Below are 22,100 nucleotides of genomic sequence, written 5' to 3'. Positions count from 1 at the left end.
CGTGTTGTAGCTAAATATTAGTCATGGCACCAGCCAAATAATACAGGAAGACCCCACAGAATCAGTTGAAATCTATTTGCTCAAGTTTTTGTAAATTCCATTTTATGGATCTCTTTGTACATTATGGTAAGTTTTAAGGAAGATAGTAAATTGTTGATTTGAGATTTTTGCAATTCTAAGCACTAATAATAATAATACATTGATGTATTATTCTGTACCTCTTGCATGATTCATGAGAAACACTTGAGTATTTGTGTGAATTAATGTACTCAAATTGCTGTATAGAAGTTTGCTAAAATGTTTTTATTATGGAATCCTGGCTTTGGGAACAGATGTGACTTTTTTCATCCTGAGCTAAAGATGCAATGTGTGACTTAAAGCACAACTATAGATTGTTTTACAGAATTTTCAAAGACAGCTTTTTGAGTATTGATGCACTGATGACCACACATACAAACCAAAATCCTATTAAGAATGTAAAAATACTTGTTGAGGCAGATATTTGTTAAAGCATGATACGTAGCTGTTTAGGAAAAGAAACTTCAGCAAGAACTTCAACCCTTGAAAGAAAGATTAGCTACTGCTTTTATCAGCATGGACATCACTTTGAAGATACTAAACATCTGGTTTCCTTCTGGGAGACTTATGTTCTGTCCACTTGACCCTTTGTAAAAGTAAATATTTTTATTAGTTACATTATGTAGGAATTTGAAAAAAATATTAAATACATGAAAAGAAACCAAACCACTTTGCATACTTAGCTTCAGTTGCATTAGTACATCAAATGCTGTTTTGCTCTCAGTTCAAGTTTCTTTTGTATTTAAAAATTATAGCCAGATGGAATTTGATAGGAAATAAATATAACTTGATTTTCCTTTCTTTCTCTGTTTTCCTTTTTAAAAGAAAATATTCCTCTTTTTCCCTTGCTCTCTTGTCACCTCCCAAGAGTGTGTGTGTCACCCCCACAGGCATTTCAGCCCTAACTTCTTTCCTTCAGCTATGGCTGTAAACTGTACTTCAAGGGTAAATACAGCCTGGATTATATTTGTTTAGTAAATGATCTAGATGTGTGAAGTTACTTAGTAAGGATGGTTGTATATTTTGTGTTTGGTTATTGCAGTCTTCTGTGATCAAATGGAAGTTAAAGATTATTAGAGATGTAGCTTCTAATCTTATTTCAAGGTAATCAGTAGATTACTTATGAAAAATACCCTCCATACATACAAGTTTAAACACTAATGTTGCTTGTTTTGTGCCAGTGTGAAAATGAGTGGATATCTTTTAAAATACACAATGTAGCCTTTTAAGTAAGGAAAGGCATTGGACTTTATGAAATGTTGCACTTAAATTCTTTTAAAAGTGAAGCCGTTTAGGAATTTCTCAGCCAAAAATATTTTGTTGGAAAATAGCAATTTATTGAAAACAGAACATTTCACACAGACAGACAGTTTTCAATGAAACTATCAGCAAGAGAAGTGTTTGAGATACAGGATTGTAAGAAAATGTGGTTCAGTTCCATGAAAAAATAACAGTATAATTTAAAACTGAAGTGAGTACTGTATCTCTGAAAAGATTTGTCTCTTTTTTAGATTATTATTTTTATTTGGATTACAGTCCTTCAAGGGTCTCTACCTCTTCCTCACAAAGAACATGGGTATTTTAAAAATTCTACTTTTTATTTTTCCGTATGTTGGAAAGGTGGCTTGCTAATTGCTTTTATTATACTGGTGTTCATTTTTGCGCATTTTTCCTATTGAAAAGATTATTCTGTTGCTTTAACACAAACAGTCTGATAAATGTCAGACACAACATGACTCAACTCATGACAAATGATTCCCTCTATTCCTTTCTGTTCCTCATTTGACCTGTATTAAAACTCTTACTGATGACTTAACTTCATTGATAAGACCTACTCCAAATTATTACAAATTTAATTTGTCAAACATTATTATTAGTCTAAATTTTGTTGCTTATGTAATAGACACCATAACTGTCTGTCTCTTTATTTGCCAATTTTGAGGGTTTATTAATCTTCAGGGTGAAGTGAAGCCTTTCAAAAGACTATGTGCCACTTTTAGTCTCTTTTGAACAAGTGGATTGCAGGATAATTGAGGACACTTGTGCCAAATCTGTCTAGAATCTAAACTAAAAATACAGAGTTTTCTGTGTTTATTTTGGGAATAGGTCCGTAGTTTTAGTTTGCCTCACATGCCAATATTTATGAGAAATGACATTGAAGTGGACTTTAAACAGCACATTATAATTTAAAATGTTACTGTCTCTCTGAAGCACATCTGGTAATGTAAGATCTAAAGCTATTAATTTGGCCAGGACAATGAGTTCTTTATGAATTGGGGCTAGCCCATTGAAATGAGTTTGCTCCTGAATTAATGATGATGATGGGTGGGGAGTTTGGAGTAATGACCATCTGCTGGGTTGTTAATGTCCAGCAGACTTCAAGAGACACAGTGACGCCTGTGGTAATACCCTTGTGCTAATCTTAATATCTGTATTGTTAATATGCATAGAACAAGGAAATAAAAGATGGATAAAACTATAAAATTCAGGGTTGATTTTATTTGGGGTGTGTGTGTGTGTGTGTGTGTGTGTGTGTGTGTCTACTGTCTTCTCAGTGGAGTGAGAGTGCTCAGCAGAAGAAAAAAACAATAATCCCTACCGACCACATTTATCATTCTGTGTTATTTTGTGTTTTCCAGTTATTCTCCATTCTTTAGAATGTCTTGATTTGATTTCCCACTCCCCAGGAGAGATGAGGCAAAAAACCCAAATGCTTTTTATTCTGGGGAGTGGAGGAGCCCCGCAAAAGTGCTGTTGTGCTTCATCTGCTGTGGTGCAACAAGGCATATGTGATAATGAGATGAATCCCCAGCTCTTCGTCCCTGTTGCTGCTCATTCCATGCACCTAGATTTTAACCCAAGATGTAGTTTAAATGCCTGAAACAGTAATTCTCATAAAGCCATTTTACAGCCTTTGAGTGCTGAGAGTAGTGTACATTTCTTGATACTGTCAAATCACATTTTGTCTTATCAGTACTCTTATCAGACAGAAGGATATAGAAACTTGAGTAAATTTTTTAGTGTAAGTAACTGTATAAATGAGGGAGGCATGAAATTCCCATGCATGAGCAACTTCCTTCTCTGCTTGCTTGGATATTAGTCTTCAAGGAGAGCGACACAAGCCTGTTGCGTGCTTGCTGGAAATGCAATTAGTGGCTGGGAGTTTTCCTTAAAATGAATTGGCAGTACTGACAGAAAAATGCATACTTCATTCTGCGTATGTGGAAATCATAATGTAAACATACATTTATTTATAAATAGGCATAATACAAATATTATCTCTGTAGTATTGTACTTCCTGCTCTTGATCTTTATCACTAAATGTAAACAAAAAGTTTTGCCTTGATGGTTCTTATATGGTAATCTGGTATCGCAGGCCTGTACTTCCAAACATACTGTTCATGGTGGATGTCTTGAAGATGCCAGGGTCCACGGTGTTTTGATATGATAGGATGAATTAAAGGGTGTAAGATTTGCAAAGAGTACTTCATACCCTATGTAAAGTGCTAGTGCTTAATTCATGCTGTTTTTATAGAGGGTTTTCACTGCAGTCTACAATAACCGGCTCACACTTAAGAATCAGCAGAGTGCAGCCGAGAGGAAAAGTGCGATGTAAAACACTGCCTGATAATCGGGTACTGGGGAACCCACGTGCCAGCCATCTCCTTCCAGTTCTGAATCAGTAGAGCATTTTAGTGTTCTTCATAATGCGTCTTTTCATTTATTTCAGTTAACAGGTTGACAACATTTACTTCGCTTGATAACTTCTTATAATCTTGCCAAATAAGCACTCTGCTGCATCAGTAAAGTAGATCTTTGATAGAGTCCCTGCAGGGTGGTAAAAAGGAGCAAAACTGCAATAAAAGCCCACAAAACATGTAAGTGGTTGAAATGGACTTTATTATCTATTTCAGTTTTAATACATGCTTACATTGGAAAAGGGAAGTCATGTTTTTGTAATTACTTCTCTGAAAAGTGGAGCAGTTCACCTACTTGGAGAAATTTGCTGAATCTTCAGTTTCAGAGGTTTGAAGCTGGTAGTTACAGGGCATCTGTTTGAAATAGTAATTTTTATAACAAATGAATTAATCAAATAGTTGAGTTTGTGTATGAATTTTGCTGACAGCTAACCTTGAAAAAAGACAAAATAATTCTAGACAAACCATAAAAATTATCTTAATTCAGCCTTCCAGGGTTAGTGTAATCCAGGCCTTGTTCCTTGGTTTTGTTTGGGTTCTCCTCCTTCCCATGCCATATCTATTTTGTAGATAAAGCCAAATAATGATTGACAGAAGCACCACATGGATGTGTGTTTTAAAATAGATCAAACTTTTCTTACATTTAGATGTAAGACTATCAAAACTTTCAAAAAAGACCAGATAATTTTGAAGCTTGGCAGTTACTTCAGCTTAAACTGTAGTTATTTTTAAGTATGCTGGGTTTCCATTTTCCACAAATTAGGGTAGATGTTAAAATGACTAACCAGTCTTGGGGAAAAAAAAAAAAAAAAGGCCTTTGTTTTATAGTAATTATGGTTCATTCCAACTTCTTCCCAAACTTTAATGGCTTTTGCTTGAACTGTACTGGAGGTGGACTTAAAAAGAAAGCCTCAAACACCCAAAAAGCCCCCCGACCACAAAAACTCCCTTCCATTAAGGATCTGCTTTACATTTCATGCTGGCATTAACCTGCCAGTGTCACAGGGATGCTCAGACTTCAGTCTTATGTTTGGAACAGCCATAAAAGGACTTTTCTCACTACAGGAGAGCTGGGTGGCCATCCCTGAACTCACCTTGTAGGACACCTCTTGATCTGACACAGCTGGAGGAGGCATCCATCAGTTGTTGGCTGCACAGGAGCTCATGTGTTGCAGAGGAAGGTGTTCACAGGTACAGAGACAGAAAATGATGCTTCTTTTTGGAAGGTTTGTGTCTGATCCGTTTTAAGGGTCAGGACTGAAAGGTAGAACCCTGCCACTGCCAGTGGCATATGCAAAAGGGAAGAGTAGTTCAGATGAATGTAATTATACTTTGTGTGTGTGTGTGTGTGTCTGTGTGTGTGTGTGTCTGTGTCTCCATTCAGAGTTCTTTAAATCTTTGGGGTTTGTAATGAAATTCAATTAAGAGAAAAATGTTGAAACTACATTTCAGCGAAGTGTTTGAGTGTAGGTGGCCTGAGAGAGGAGTCCTATAAGGTTACATCTGTATTAAATTCAGATGGGTCTACGAATGTTACCAGTCCTGGAAGATGGTCTGTGATGGTTATGTTCACTGGTATGATTTTGGGGAATTACAGCTAACCTTCTTCCCCAGACAGTTTCCAGGTATGTCTCAGTCCCTAGTCCAGTTCAGTCATTGTTCTCAAGGGATGATTTTTATTCATTATCTCCAGTTTGGAGACTTAAGATGGTTCATTAGCACAGTTGTGGGATATTCTGTCCCTGCTTGCTTTTGTGCTCAGGAACGCTTTTTGGTGCATCTAGTGCATTAATTTAAGAACAGACTTCATGCTTCCAATGATGAAGCTCAGCCTTTATTCAGCATGAGAGAATCTGCAGGTTGGTCCAGCAATCCTGTGAGTGTCTTAACTTTGGGGAAAATCAAGGGTGATTTTTTTATTTGATGTGAGCACATCTCAGTCAGCATTTCTTTCCCGTGCGGACTTTTTTAGTCCCTCACTTGGGTAAGCTTGCTCTGCAGTGTTGCTATTATTTATTTTAAAGTGAATTTCTGGATTGTTTGTTTTGTAGGGAAAACTAGGAGAGCTAGGACTTTTTTTTATGAAGAAGAAAATAATTTGGAACTGACTTGGTACTTGCTAAATTGACATGCCCTGGTGGGTGAGCACACAGTGGCAACCGTTGGGCAGAAAGTGATGGTGACTTGGTGATGCCCCTGGGAATACTGCACAGGCTGTGGGGACAGTGACAGGTGGGAGAGAGATGGAGCAACTGTCATCAAACCTAAAAGGAGCAAATGCTTCTTCCTCCACCTACTCCTCTTGCCTAAATGCATTAAGGCTCAGAGGGCTGCAGGATCTCATTTGCTGATGAGATAGAGTGGTTTCCTGCTTTTTGTGGTAATATACATGGACCTTTGTGTGTGTTTGAAAGGCAGCACGGACTTTTTTTTCCCCTGTTGCCCTGCTGAATAGGCTGACATCACCTCGGAGCTGAGGCAGGGCCAGGTGGTGTCCTTGCCTAGCCGTGCCTCTCACCAGTTTCAGCAGAAACTTGGGATCGTTAGTATGCACTCCATGTGCCCGTGTTCCTTGGAGTACAAAATGTGGGCTAGGCAGCAAGAATGGAGGAACTGGGATTTTTATGTACCAAGGATGAAATTACATAACTTGAAACAGCATTATTGAAATACCCCTGTGTTGTTTGGTTTTTTTGTCGTTGTTGTTTGTTTGTTGTGTTTGTTTTTTTTCCCCTCAGTAAATCAGTACTTAATATTTGAATAAACCATTAAGGTTTATAAATGCTTAGTTGTGTGTCTTGGCAGTGCTTTGGGTTTGTTCCCCAATTACGAAACTTGGGAGGCTGTTTTGCACAAAGTTCACTTAAGTTATTTCTTCCCTTAAAAGTGGAAGAAAAGGAACTTTCATCTGAATTCATGGTGCTTAGCTCTGAAAATTCAAAAGGCTTTGGAAACTGGCTGAAGCTCTTGGTACTGACTAGAGTAATATCCCCTTGAATATTTCCTTCAGTCAAGTGTATTCAGGGATGCCCCTCCCACCCTGTTCTTATTTGCATTGATTTCCAGTACTAGATCAAATGACCAATGAAATACAAAGCTTTGCCTCTTAAAAATAAATTCTTCAGGAGTTGTCAATCATATTCTTGCATTCTGTTTTTATGTTGTGTTTACATAAATTGAAGTAACTGGAAAGACATACCCATCTCTATTGCACGGCAGAGATGTAGCATTGCCAGTGGGAAAATACTAACTCATGAATTTTAGTTGTGTTTGGAACTGCGGTGTTGAAATACACATTATAAAAATGAAAGAACTGTGTCTGATGGCTTTTATTGTTATAAGATTGCATGTACAGTGATTTGTGAAGCTATCCTTTTTGCATTCCTCCACGCTTCTAATACATTGCATAATATTTACATGTCCTTTGAAACTTCTTGACATGATTTGGTGAATTATAATGGTTTTAACCTTCTTAATTAAGGAGAAAAGAATTTCTTTATACATCTGTGCTCTTTCATAATCTTCTCTATCGTGAGAAAGAAATTAAATACTTGGTTACCCTTTGTGCCACCTTCAAATGTTGTTGAAGTACACATGTGATCTGTCTTTCACTCTAGTAAAATTTTACTTGACAGGAAGAGAGACATCCCTTTATCAGTAATTTTGACATCCCAACTAGAACAGAGCAAGCTTACTGCTGAATGCATGATTTGGTTCTGATTCTCTACTAACTATATAGAAAGAGAAAAAGCTTCACTGTTCAGTGTGGTTAAAATGAAAAGGTAAGAAAGGTGACCATCATCACTGGTGCAAGAAAGTGGAGAAGGTGAAGAGGAGAATTTGGACTCCTTTTCTAGGCGAAAGCTGTCTGTTAGTGTATAAATTTAAAAAGCTTTCTAATCTTAACACCTTGTAAAGCTATAAGGTAAAGTTAATGGAAACCGTTCGTTGACTACCCTTTAATAACCTGTATTCAGACATGATGTTTCCCTATCCTTGAAATAATTTTCAGTCTAAAGCACTAAAGAATTTGGGATGATTTTTCTCCTATCTTATTGAAAGCTACATAAGAGCATGCAGTTCACCAAAAAAAGGTCTGTCTTAGATCAAGCAGAGTATTATTAGAATTGTTTCAAGAATCTTACAAATCTCTGAAAGACTCTCAACAATTACATACTCTTTTATAAGCTGTCCATGAGGTAATTGTCAGATGACTATTTTAGTACAAAACTAGATATTTCTTTGTTTCTGGTTTGAAAGCTAAGTCTAAATTATTTATTTTCTGAGAATGTGAATGAAGTCCTGTCAAAGTGCACAATGGCTCAGACTCCATGCAGTTGTTGAGAATTACTTATGAACAACTTATTTGTTCAAACCATGCCTCTTTGAGGTAGAAAGGAGAAAAACATTCAGCTGAAGGAAATCACCTTTCCAACTGTAACATTTGTAAGTGATGTTATTTTTTCCCCATGTGTTTTTTCTGAATGGAACTTGTGTTCTCATTTGGGGCCAGTGAAGGTCTGCATTTGGCAATGCAATGTTTAGTAATAAATCCAGCTTTTATAAGAAAGTGTGTTGGAGATAAGAAGCATTGTAGATTTATGGTATTACAGAGGGAGTTTCCCTGTCTAGAGAATACTGCATTTTAACCCAAAAGAAATGTTTGTTCAGCAGTTTGTCAGATGCTTCTGTCAAAATGGTCATTCTAATTCCTTTGGAAATTGTGTCAGATTAAAGATTGTTACTGTGTGTGGTTTCCCTTTTACCAGTTTTAGTCTCTGAGGCTCTCTATTTATGTTGATCATAGGCTGGTGAAATAATTTCCTTTTTCTTCCTAGTAATATTCAATCTAATATTCCATATTCTGTATAGTGAATATATATAGGCATGTATTTATATTTATGTGTGTGTGTGTGTGTGTATATATATATATATATATATATATATATATACACACACACAAACTTGTTTGCCAGAGATTAAGCCTATTTGAAACTAGTTTCTCTATGCTCTGCAGTATGCACATGTATTTCAAAGCCACAAAAGCGAATAGGACTCAGTCGGCAGTTACAGAACTCTGCTGGTCTGGGGGCACGTTACTCAAAGCTAATGTACAGTGACGGGGCCTTGGCTTCTCCGTCACAGCTAGTCAGAGAGTTCTGTAGCGTTCCGCAAACTTTGGCTTTAGAAAATATGTTGTTTTCAAGCCATGCTTCAACAGTTGTACTCTGGAGTGACTTGATAAATAATGGAGTGTTTTTACGGGAAATGTCCCAGTCTGAGTTATGAGGCCATTCATTTGGACAAACTGCAAGTGAATGTGCGCAGCGCTGCTAGCTTGTCTGTTACTAATTTCCTTTTTTTTTTTTTTTTTCCATTTGTATGCACTGTGTATATAAAAATTTATATATTTACAGACAGATGTACATATCCTCAAAGCAGGGAGAAGGCAAAGCCAGAGGAGTGTGAAGTGGTCCTGCAGTCAGCTGCCTGAGCCAGGCCTGGGGGGCAGCCAGGTTCAGTGTTTGGGACTGGAATGTGTCAGGGCTCAGAAGGCTTTAACCATTGACTCTTTTATGCTATTTGCTGTGTTGGCTGCCTAATGTTATATACTCTGATGAAAACAAAACCCCAGAAATTTTCATTAATCGTACTTTTACTGTAGTCAAGAAGTTAGATGGGCTTTTTCTGATGGTTGTGAGGAAAAAATGTGTTTCACAGAGTATATGTAAGTAACTTTGTTATGCATGGCTGTACTTTGGCTAGCTGTTCAAATGACAGTTTCTGGAAAAGCCAACTGAGTATTACTTGTCTAATAATTATAAAGCCCACGTCTAAACCCCTAATTTCAGCAGTAATGCTGTGCTTGGGCAGTTGTGGTTGAAAGAAACACACAAATGGGCGGCTTAGGAGCCCTTCTCCTGACAGTGAATCTGTACCCCTTCCTTTCCTTGCAAAATGTTACGGAGTTGCCATGTGTCACAGAGAGAAAAGTAGTGAAGGATCCACCTGTAAAGTGATAATTATCTGTTATCCTGGTTTTAAGTAGACTTCCCCTTGATGAACGAGCATCAGCAATGCCAAACCAAACATTCCTTTGTATCTTCCCCTCCGCCCCAAAGCTCTCCAAAGAGTTCACAGTTGAGGGGAAAAATATCTTTCTCTTGTTTACTTGGAATTAATGTCGTTTAGGAAAATTTTTAGAAAAGTAAATGGACCTTCTGGACAGCACTGACATTTTTTGTCTTCCATCAGTATAATCTTATTTTGGAAGCTCTGTGGGTTTTTTCTATAATGAGGTTGAAAGCTTTTTCTTTGAAAATGTATACAAGCATTTTATGGAAGAGGTAAAACAGCCTAACTGGAGTTGATGCATACTAATTGCTCTGTTGTTAGCAAAATTGGAAGAAAGTAGCAGTGCTTTGAAAAATGTGTCATGAGAGAAGAAACTTGTGACTTTGATTTGGTGTGGAGCAGCATTTTGTGTTTTCTTTCTTCTTTTATTTTAGGGAGCTTTCAGAAACATATTTAAGTGTAGAGAAGAAATACCCCTAAAACTGACTTTGAAAGGGACTTGTCTGTGTTTATACTCTTAAAAAGCATTGGGCTGTTCTGTAGCCTTTCAGTATTTGCCTTTGGATGCACCTTTATCTCTTTGTCAAGTTGTCCGTGAATGTATTTTCAAGGTTTGCATTAGACACTGGTTACTTGTGTTTAGGAAAATGTCATTCCCTATCTTGGTGCCTTGACTCTGGCCCTCTACAAAATACATACTAATGTTGTTTGTCCCATAGATACTAGTTTTACTGACCTTAAAAAAAAAATAAAAATCAAGAGTTTCTTTGTACGAGGTCTATAAAGCCTTCATTTAGAACAAAACAAACCCCAGAAAAACCTTCACTATTATCATAGTCCTGTGATTTCAGGAGAGACTATCCTGCATAATATACGCAGCCTGATGTCCTTACTAAGCAGATGGCAAGGTTGTTTCCCTTTTTCTATAAAGTGTGACGGTGTTAGTGAACTTTAGCTGGTGTCAAGAAATTTCCCATAACAGAAATGGAAATATGAAAAGGAAGTGTCAGAAGGTGAAATGCATGCGGACATGGTAAAAGTGTTTCTCCCAGAGTAACAAAATTCTTCAGATACGTTGGAATCCATTAGTATGTTATCCATCACTGTAGTATTTATTCAGCACGTAGGACTAAATTCAAATTAATTTAAGGCTTTGCATATTATAATTTACTTTCACTGTTATTTGACTTGTTTGGTACCAGTGGATTCTTTGTGCTCCATCAACAGCTTTGCTTCTTTGCAGCCTGTTCTGATTTTACTTCCTCTGCTACTTGAGCCTGTGATGAAATTATGAATTTGCACAACAGTGGTCTCTTCCAAGATGGTGTGTAGTGATGTCCTAAGCACAGGCATCAAGCAAAAAGAAAAGTATCTCTTTAAGTGCTACCACAAAACATCTGTAATAGGAAAGCAATTTGGAGGAGACTTAAAGCTTGTGAAAGCAGGTATCAGGGGCTCTTTATGTATGCCAGACACAAGTCTGGAGTATTTTTGGTTTTGTTTGTTCTTTCCTGTCTAACAGAGAAATGGGATTACAAAATGACTGTTAGGATGCTGGCTGGGTTATTGCCCTTGTTTGTTTGGTTGTTTTTTTAATTTTTGTTGGGTTTCCATAGGGCTTTTTTTAAGTGTTTGAGAGGGGCATAGAGCAGCATCAGCCCTTGCCCTTAATCAGGAATCTAAAGCTGCAGCTGCTGAGCTCCAGAGACTTCAGTGTGGAAAAGACTGAAGAGGGAAACTTTGTATGTGTGCATCTGTGTGACTGTTTACTAGCCAAATCAGCATGTCTCCTAGTTGTAGCAAAGTTCAGAACTTTGAAAAGGAATGAGAAAAATCTCATTAATTATGAGATCAACACTGCTGAAATTTTCCTCTTCAGTTTCCTTTCCTTAACTATGTGCATTACAAATCAACTTTTGTTATTGCTGAAGTTTGACAGATTCGTGTCCAGCTGGGGTTTTTTAATTTATTAAGCCAGAATTTTTGGCCTAGTGGTGAGGTTTATGCTGCACACCTCACTAGAATTAAATCTATTGGAAACCAAGACCTAATGCATCTGCAGTTGTATTTTTCTCATGAGAAGTTTCAAGAAAAATATCGTGTAAGAAGAAGGGATGCTAGTGACCAATGAAAATACTGAATGTAGATTTTATAAAACCCCAACAAACAAAAAAACCCCAAGTCAAGACAACCTACTTGGAGTGTGTATGTTGGATGGATGCATTGTGGTCAAGGCAGAAGTGCTGCTCTAGAGCTAAGGGCTAGAGACTGTATTTGGCTGTAACTCCCTCAGGTGACATGATAAAATGACTTTGTAAGTTCTTACAGTATTGGAGAATTTGTTGAGGAAAAAGTCATGGAGTTTTTTCTGGCACTTGTCATGGTTTTGTCGATGGTTTTGACTGTTCTAGCAATGTGAAAGCTTGTACCCTAAACTCCTTTAGTCTCTCTAGCGCTGTAGCTGGTGTGTGTGAATAATGCTTTTTTTGTGCTATTTCAGCACTTGGTATGTGCATTACTGAAGAGTCACAGTTTAATGGTACTGGAAATAAACTCTTCTAGTAAAGAAAATTTTGAACTGTGTGCTCTTGTCTGTGCTGATGCATTTGGTTTTATTTTTACATGGGTTTGTTTCAAATTCCTTTTTCTTTGTATGGCCCCAATTAGCACTTAACAGTAGAACTAGTATTATCTAAAAATGAAATCAGAAAACAATGTAATGGTAGCTCAATTAATATAATTAATCTCCATCTTTGTAAATTTCAGTAATGAAAACTATTCCGTTAGTTGTTTTTTGTGGAGTAACTAGGCGTTAGTGCATTACATGATGCAGTTGCTTAAATTGCTCAGAAAATGGTTTGCGTAGAATACATTGCTTGCTTGTTGAGTAGCAGATTTCTTTGAGTAGATGACAGCAGTATTTTGTGATACAACAACTCTACTTGGCTGCTCTGACTTGCTACTGCTGTACTCATACAGTCTGTGCCAGGACTTGCCTGTGAGTCCCTAAATATCTTGGGACTGACCTACTTATCCTACTCTTCCTTGGTTTTCATTAGTGTGTCAGGCATGTCCTGTGCTGATCCACCTTACCCAAGTCTGTCTATTTTCTCAAGCTTAGATTCAAAAGAAAGTGTCCAAAGTGGCAGGTGTACTATGTGTAAGTGAAACACGACCTTTTGATGGATTTTTTTTCTATTTGTTTGTGTGGGATTTTTAAACTTTTGTGAAGACCTGGAAGGGCTGATAAGGTTAACTGCACTGTACAAAGGCAAGAGAGAAGCAATTATATGTGTATCTAATTTGAAAAATGCCCAGTGATTGAGAAAAAACCCTGTGGTTTATTTGGATGCTAGGAAGTTCTGAAATAAGCTGAAGGTGGTATAGTGGCTTAGCTGTCAGACTATCCAAACCCACATTCCAACTTGAGCGGTAAGCAGTACGATTTGATTTGTATCTGGAAGTTAGAGGGATTTGCAGCATTTGCTTGACGTGCTGACCAGAAGGGAGAGGCAGTTTCTGCTGCAAGCATTTGGTTTTGTCTGCAAGTTGAGCAGTGTGTGGTACTGGAAGGAGCAGCCAGTGCCACCTGTGGGAGCTTTGCTGGAACAGATGACTTTGTCGTTCGTTCAGAGGTGTGTCACCGTGGGAAAGAGCTGTCAGGATTTCCTAATACCTCAGGAGAGGTGTGAAATAGATGCAATGTAGGGCTGATCTTGAACAAAGTTGCATGTGTAAAAGAGATACTTTCAAAAATAGTCATTAACAGTTCATTTTTACAGGAAGAAAAATAACAGTGGTTAATTATATTAAGTATTTTCATACAGCCTGCACTGAAATGACTTGAGTTTCAAAGCTATTGCTTCTGCTGAGCTGAGAAACTGCTGTGATCAACACAGAGGTAGTGCATCAGAAGAAAATACATGTATTTCACCTATTAAAACTGACATCTTTCTGCTTAGGCTTTAAACTTACACTTCACAAGGGCATTTGGAGAGCGTCAGTCAAGGTTTTGATCCTTCTTGATCTTCACAGAAGACCCTGTGGGGAAGCTTTCCTCTTTGTTTCACTTGGCATAGTAGCAGCATATGTTGTTCAGTAAGGAGTCTTGCAACGTGGTTGGACGCTGACCAAATGTTGAGTACATCTCATCTTTTCAAGTTCATTCCATACAAAGTTTGAGGACGATGATACTGTGTCACGTTCCTTCCTAAACCTTGTATCCTGTGTTACTTTGTAAAATATATGCTGTCTTGGCTCGCAAATTGAAAAACAGTGATTAGCTACTGAACTTGGTCTTTTAGTGGGTTTGGAAAATCGTGACCAAAGCCTTGGGATAGCACTGGGAATGGATGCAGAGCTATTGGAGAGACTGGAGGAGGGAGATGTATGCATAGCAGTTAAACCACAGAGAAGCCAGACAGCTGATTCCTTATACTAGAACATTTGTGTTGTTTTTCACATTCAAACATAATGAATTACAATAAACCAGAATGAAAGTGACAAAGGGATTCTGTGAATTCATCTTTGCTTGATGTGAAAAATTTAGCTTTTTTTGGATTGCAGCTGCAATATGGATGATTAGCTCCAGAAACTAGGCAGAGGATGCTGTAGATTTATGCTGTTTTGAAGAAGGGGACAGGAGAGTGATGTTACTATGCCTTTCAACAGCAGGGCAAAATATGCAAAGGAGGTTTTGCTCCTTGCCAACATAGATCAGATGATCTCAATTGGACCAGCTCAACTCTTGGTCCAGTTTTCTTAAGTGCCACCTCTCTGTGGAAAAGAAGGTGTAAGGGTGACCTGGTTTGGGAAAATTGGCAAATTGTGTAGCATCCGACAAAAAAACCCACAAAAAACAAAAAACAAAAACCAAAACAACCAAACCCAAACAAAAAAAACCAAAACACCCAAAACAAACCCCCAAAACAAACAAAACAAAAAACAACCAAAACCAAACCACCAAAAACTAAATAACAAAAAAATCCCAAACCTGGAACTTTTCTAAATGCATTAATGTGTAGGGGATAAAAGGCTGGGCGATTTTTGTGGGACTTAGAAGTAGAGGATTCTCAGAGAAGGGAAACCGTAACTCTCACCCACATCCAGAGCTCTGCTGGAAGGGAATGAAAGGAGCCATTAGAATTCTATGCAGTTTTGAAGGAATAAATATTAACATGAAATAACATTTTAATCTTGAACAGGTACTGTTGTTACTTAGAAGGGCTGAGGGATAGTGGTGAATAGGAGCAGCAGTGAGGCTTGATGGGATGTAGTGGTTTGTGTCCTCATAACTTCTATCCTTTCCGTCCATGTTATTTAGAGTTTCTTTCAGTGTCACTTCTTGGTTCATGTGAAAGAACTGTTTTAGTGTTAGCATATAAACTTGCTTTTATGGTTTATGTGACCTGGGATCAAAGCTATTCTCGTGGGGTTCAGAGCAGCAATGCATCTGATTCAGAAGGGATTTTGTAGGCAAACAAATGGCAAAAACTAGATCTGGGATGGATGTGCTTATTCTCTAACAAAGATATCTGCAGTATTTAACAGATAGATGTCAAGTTCTTGTCATGCTAAGGTGGGTGGGAATTTTACTGTAGCCTTCCTTGAAGTCTGGAGTTTGTCCTGTAACCTGAGACTGAGTGCTGTTTTTTGGGTGCTGTGAGTGGTTCTGCATTCAGAAACATAACATCCGATACCATTCACCCAAGATGTGTGGCAGTCTGTCCAGGCTGTGTGTAGGCATCTATAGGCATCTAAGTGTCCTTGTTTGTTTACAAAATATTTCATGTCAGAAAACCTATCAAATATGCGTTTTCTCCCTACCCACTCTAACACTTTTTTTTTTTTTTTTTTTTTTTTTTTTTTTTTTTTTAATTACAGCAGGAAATATTGTTTAAAAATAAACCAGCAGATGGCTTTACTGTTAACAGCACAGTGTGTCGTGTGGAGCTTCAGGGCTTCAGTTGTTTTACATGTATTGATCTGTATTCATAAAGCACTGACTACTTAATCTGTAAAAGGCTGTATTTAAAAATGTAATACAGTATTTTAAATGAACATGTATGCTGATTGTGAACAAAGCGGCCACAGCAGTACCTTAATATTAATGCTGGTTGTACCTCTGGAAGATGGAAAAGACATGCAGTGTCTGTCTAAGACATGGAGTGTCTGTCTAAGGCACTGTATTTGAAAAGATTTTGAAGAAATCCAAGCAACTTCATTAAATATGATCACTTCCAGCTATTTGAAACAGATGTAGACTAGGGGCCAGGGATTTGATGCAAGGAGGTTCAGGTTAGGTTTTCGTTAGTCATGATCATTGTTCAACATAAATACATAGCTGGACTCCATAGTTACAGCTGCAAACAGTCCTATGATGAACAATAGTGGTGGTTTTTTTTTTTTCAAGCTTCTTGATACTTTTTTGAGTACAGCGATAAATTGCTGAGAGAACAAAAATAGAACATAAATCTCTCCAACAAAAATTTTTCAATGGAACTTTAAAATTGAAAATATACTTTAATTAATAGCTATTCTGAATAAAATTGGATATCCTTTAATATTTCTTTTTTAACAGTTAATTTAAGAGACAAGGACTATATTTGTCTGTGAAATGCAAGTAATCCATATTTTTCCTGAACATGCTTTTTTAAAAAACATTTTTTAGTTCCTGATGTGCTATAAGTTTCAGTGTTTCCCCATGAATTTAGTTATAGCATGCTATTAATTTAGATCCTGAGTTTAAAGGAACTGAAATATTTTTTTTTTCATAATGTTGAAGTTGATCTGCAATTTTTAGCAGCTCAGGATTTTAAAGGCAAACCAATCTACTAGAAGGAACAATAAATTTCTTCAGTTAGGACCTCCCACTATGCCTGTTTGGGTGGCCCTGGCTGATTATGGCCTGTGAAAATGCACGGTCATACATCTGAATGCTTTTAGTTACTGTTAAGAGTTTTGCTTAATTAAAAAATGTAAACGGTATGACTGTCTTTATTCATAAATTATGAACGCATATGTATTTCAAGTTCCGTTACTGGGATGTTCTGTGAAAAAGTGCTTGGAGGAGTAAAGCAGTAGGTAGCCAGTTTGAGTGATCAATTCAGAAATACCAAGCACCTCATGAACTGCTAGAATAGCTGAGCCTAAGGTGCAGAGACAATTAAAGCTACATCAGTGATTATATGGTAAGAGTAATTGGAAGGGTCTAACGGGACTGTTTTTATAATGTACTTTATATGATTGATCTTGAAATTAGTAGTAGGTTGAATAAGTGAAGATAGTTTGTATAGAAAGGGAGCAAGAATTACTTCCTTTTACATCTTAGTAGTAAACAAACTTACACTCCAAATACTGCTTCTCTTCTGGATTTTACATGAGTCTTTCTTGGCCTTGCTGCAGAGAGGTTTACTTTCCTAGTCTGAGGAATGGTATTTGTCAGAGATTTCTTTCCTAAACTAAACCCAGGAACATTATAAATACATAAATAAAAGAAGGCTAAACTTTGACTTCTGGTTTTTGAGTAATTCAAAACTTGGTATGTTACAGAAAACAAGAACAGACTTCTGTATTTCTTTAAATCTTTCCTCCTTCCACTAGCTTCGTTATGCCTCTCAGAGAAGAAAAGTGAAATAAATATTACAAGAATTAAGTTTATCAGTGTTACATGAAGAGAATTATTGATTACTTGGTGATATGACTAGGAGCGATGAAATAGGCCTTTAAAGTTGTTGGGGGGAAAATAAAAAGCCATTTATTTGTGGTCTCAGCTGTGCTGCAGGGTGAGCCTCAGAGGTCTCCCGTAACTCTGAATCTGATGATCGTCTGAAATCTGCACACTGAATCAGCTCTGTTTCCTCAACATTATTAGAAACAAGATGATTCAGTGAATTCATTAGGAATTAAGGCAGTACTGATGATGCTTCCAGTGCTGTGCACTCTGTGTAGAACGGTACACAGCAGTGTGCTCTGTGAATTGTCAGCTGAGGTGAGGTCCCTGCCCTGCTTGGCTCTCAGTCTCCTTTAGCTAGAGAATCCTGCTCTTTTTGAGTTGTCTTTTCATGATGCATCCTGTCTCATCTTGAGGCTTTCCTTATGTAAAATGGAATGTCGGTCCAGCTGGTGGTGGGAAATTATTCAAAGGTGCTAGAAAGGAGGATACAAAATCCCAGTCAGTATGTGTTCACCACATGTTGACCATTGGCCAGTACCACAGAGGGTACCTAACACTGCTGTAAGAGGAGACGGGCTCACTGCCTTCCTGAGAAGCCTTTTCTTCTCTGCCCACTGCTGGGATGGAAGAAATATTGGTGGTCTACAAGGTAGTAAGACTTTAAATTAATGGGATTTTATGTTTAATGCAGGCTGATGTGACTGTCTGCATGGCCACTCTTTCATTAACTTCAGCAGTCTGCGAGTGTAAGCAGCTCTTCCATCCCAATTCATAGGTGTCTCACTAGAAATTCACTGAGGGGGAGAAAATATCCAAACTCATTACACCTGGTGAACTTCTGTCTCAGTGCTTTCATCTACCGCTGCAATTTGTTAGAGGGTCCTTTTGTGCTTGCCTACCTGGCAGTACATCCAGGTGACAGTACAGTGAACAGTATTGCAGTTAATCTCTAGGTTTACATATCGTACATACAAATATGGAAATTATGAAAGCTGAAAATCCATCCTTTGCAGGGGTCATGGGGCAGGGGAATGTCCTACAGAAACATACTGCTTTTGATGGACAAAACTTTCTTTGCTTTGTGTCCATTAGGTTTTACTAAGCCTGTGTCTGCAGAGATGCCAGATAAAACACCAGGTGATACAGAACCTGTCCCCAGGAGTGAAGGTTAGTAGTTTTCTGTCTTTTATTTTTATTTTTTTACTAATTATTGAAGAAAAGAAGCATTGTGATTTTGTGAAGAATTTTTCAAGTCAAAAAGTGAGTTTCCTTTACTGACCTTAAACTTACGGGAGAGCTGAAATAATTCTATGTATGCATGTTAATTTAAATAGCAGGAAGTTCTCACTTACTTTTGTGTAACCTTTTCCTTCTTCCCTAGCCCATCATTCATGACAGTACTAAAATACATAATTAGGAGGGAGGGCCATGGGCTGCTAGTATTTCAGCTTTGGAGATGTTTTGTCCCCTTTTGATAAAGAGGTCTTGTTGACTGAGGCCAGTTTTTCATATGGGATACAGAAGTCTCACAGAACCAAAGCTGACATTTAAGATGTGGGGTGACTGATACAAGGAGGAATTCACTAGGCATGATCTCCACTAAAATCAGTGGAATCTTAAAATGCTCAGTCCTTCTGAAAATCAGACCATTTTTTCCTTCTCAAGGTCCATTCACTTTAAATTCCCACATCTGAAAGTTTGGTACTTGGTTTCAGGGAATATTTGTTCCTTAAAAACAATTGTAATCCTGCTAATTTGAGTGCTTCCTCAGAATCACTGCTGAATGTTTCATTAAAACGTTTTATAAAACTTTGCTATTTGTGAGGTGTTTCTGACAGTTTTGTGGCAAAAAACTTGTAGTAGCTCTTGTATAGACTTGCTTTCTGGCTTATTGCTGTCCTCACACAAGGGCTGTATTCATTCAAATGTGTGGTTTAGTTTGAATAAAGCTTGCAGCTCAGGCTGGTTTGTACTGCTTTCTCTCTAAACCTGAAGAAATACATCTCAAAATTTAGTTTTAAATATTTTTGTTGCATTTGAACCTCAATGAATTTGAGAGGCATCAAGGAACATGCTGCAATAGTAATTTAAAATGCGCATCAATAACAGCAGAGAAACAATTTTTTTCCTTGTAAAGGGTATTAAGCTATGCATAACGGCAAAAGGCCTTTCTATTAATTTATTTTTAAAGTTTGCTGTAAAGCTTAACACACATTACTATGAGAACACAACACATGAGGGAGAAGCAGTTACAGCTAGTCTTTCAAAGACTGCTCTCTTTCTGATTCACATGCCTCCCTTATAAATAAATTCTTATGCTAAAGGAAATGTGATGAAGTCCAGTTAGAACCAAAGCTGACATTTGTGCCATGATTTAGGATGTGGAACAAATGAGTCTTGCTGGTTGCTTCCTTAAAAGTAGCCTACGTGATCACATCTGTGACTCTCCTAGGTGTTAATGAAGTCTAAGTCTGTTAAAATTACACTGATGATATATGTCATACATATTGAATTTCTTTTCTGGCTGTGGATCGGTGGCAGATATTGCTGCGTTTCAGCTCTTCAGCCTCCGAGAGGAGTTCTGATACATTAAGCAAGACATAGGGATGATGTAAAACTTTCACATCAAATCTGGGGAAAACTTGCTCTGTCTGTGACAGGTAACTTTATTTTCTCTTATGGCATTTTAATTTACCACACAAGCAATTTCCAGTAAGCGAATTGTAAGGTTTGGTTTTGGTTTACATCAGGAGTTAGAGAGGGTAGGACTTTTGACAGCATAGAGCTGTAGATGGGCTGGGAGCAGAGGTCTGGGGGAAAAAAGGGGAGGGAATGGAAAGAGTCCTGCAGAGCATCATTAATGATGGAGTCACTGATGGCATCATGTGGCTGTCAAACAAAGATTGATTCTCCTCCTTAGGCTGGCAGTCAGAGATTGATGCCTGTGAAGTGGGATGGGCAAGGACTGAGAGCTAGCATGTGCATCTGTTAGACACTGAAAAGACAACAGTCTCTGAGGTTAGGATATCCCAGGTACTACTTTCCAGTCATTTTCCTGCTAGCTCCATCCCCAAATTAGAAGTTTTGAAACTGAACGCAGGATTGTTCATGGCTAGGTACAGGAGAAGGCGGCAGGGAGCTCCTTGTTTCATTTAATTTTTGCAAGACTCATGAAGCCTTCAGTGTCTCTTTGTTTCTGTAAACATGGCTTCATTTCACCAAAACTGCCAATGCATAAAAAACATGCCAGCAACAGTTTTGCAATTAAGCAGGGATCTAGAAACTGCTCTGAGGATCTTGTTCAGTACTTTCAAGGTTTTTCTGTTTTTTAGTAGCTTATGAAGTCTGTCTAATCAAGCAGACGCATAATACAGTGTCCTGCACATTATCAAGGAAAGTTAAAACTGGAAAGTTTTCGGGACTCCAAATTTGAGTAGAGAGTTTAGGGATACAACAACTAAAAATCTTCTCCGTGTATGCTTTGTTATACATTTTGAGGTTATTAGTACAAGATTCCCGTGACCTGAAATCTCCCATATACACAGAAGACACATGAGAAATGATTGTCTGGCTCATTAAGAAACTGTGCCTGTAAGGCTGTGGAACTGTTTATGTATTCTCGCACATACAGTATACACACGTATATACATATATAGAAAAGTGTGTATGTACTTAAATCATGAGATCCTAAGGGAGCTGTTCCTGTGGGTGGCGTGGTGAGTGCCAGCCTCCTGGGATATATAGTTTCAGAGTTCCCAAGGTAGTTAGTAGGCATGGAGGTGGCAGGATATGAGCTCTGTAGGTTTTGAGGTGCAACAGGCAATTTCGGTGAAGCTTGGGGCAGTGGTTTTCATGACACTGTTTCCTAAACCACTAGCATGAGGAACAAAAGCTGAATAACTACTAATGACTTGAAACACTTTTTTCTAGATCGTAGTAACACATCCTCAAATACTTAGATAGATTACTAGTGATGTTAGAGTAGTAAGAAATTAATACAATTAAAATATAGCTAATTAAAATTATGAGATAATGTTGAGTCTTAATTTTCAAACTGTAGCTATTGTATTCTGTTGCAATAAGAGTTTATGAAGTTCTTCAAGCAGTTTGAATAAAAATGTGCTTTAACGGATACAGTGTTTAGTAGAACAAAACAGTTTAATCTGGATGCTTTGTTTTTAATTGCTCTCCGAAATTAAATTTTAGATGTTAAAAAAAAGGTGAAATAATAAAAATTAATCTTTACTTAGAGACCTGTTCTTACATCTTGATGAAAATCTTCTACTAAAGAAGACATGATACTAATGATTTTTCTGAAGATACTAACCCATTAGTGCTGGAAGTTACAATTTTGAGAGGTTTTGTTGGTTTAGTCTCATAAATACTCTTACTTTCAAAGAATGTTATGATAACATTTACTGAAAAGAATTGTCAGGCGTATGCCAGGAGCTGCTCTAGCACTGACTTATAAGATAAACTTCCGTAGTCTTTGATCATATGCATCTCTCTCTTTACTTACCGTTTATACAGTTTACTATTATGTAGAAACGTTTCACTGGTATGACTGAGTCAGA

At 37.6% G+C, this 22,100-nt stretch overlaps 1 protein-coding gene across 2 annotated transcripts in view; it reads left to right on the top strand.

Annotated features, from left to right (window-relative positions):
- PLEKHG1 (pleckstrin homology and RhoGEF domain containing G1) overlaps nt 1-22,100 on the top strand; it is a 117,836-nt gene that overhangs the window by 5,726 nt on the left and 90,010 nt on the right. The window contains exons 2-3 of one of the 2 annotated variants that reach the window (XM_026844983.1): nt 3,809-3,956; nt 18,619-18,693. In XM_026844983.1, coding sequence (XP_026700784.1) covers nt 18,645-18,693 — 49 coding nt within the window. In that variant the 5' untranslated portion in view covers nt 3,809-3,956; nt 18,619-18,644. The remainder of the gene's footprint in view (nt 1-3,808; nt 3,957-18,618; nt 18,694-22,100) is intronic. The other variant, XM_026844988.1, reaches the window with a different exon arrangement.

This window comes from Athene cunicularia (assembly GCF_003259725.1).
Source record: "Athene cunicularia isolate RWA chromosome 3 unlocalized genomic scaffold, athCun1 chr3_part1, whole genome shotgun sequence".
In the NCBI taxonomy this organism is placed as follows: Eukaryota; Metazoa; Chordata; class Aves; order Strigiformes; family Strigidae; genus Athene; species Athene cunicularia.
Note: the sequence above shows the minus strand (reverse complement) of the source record. Positions and strands in the feature narration are given on the sequence as shown.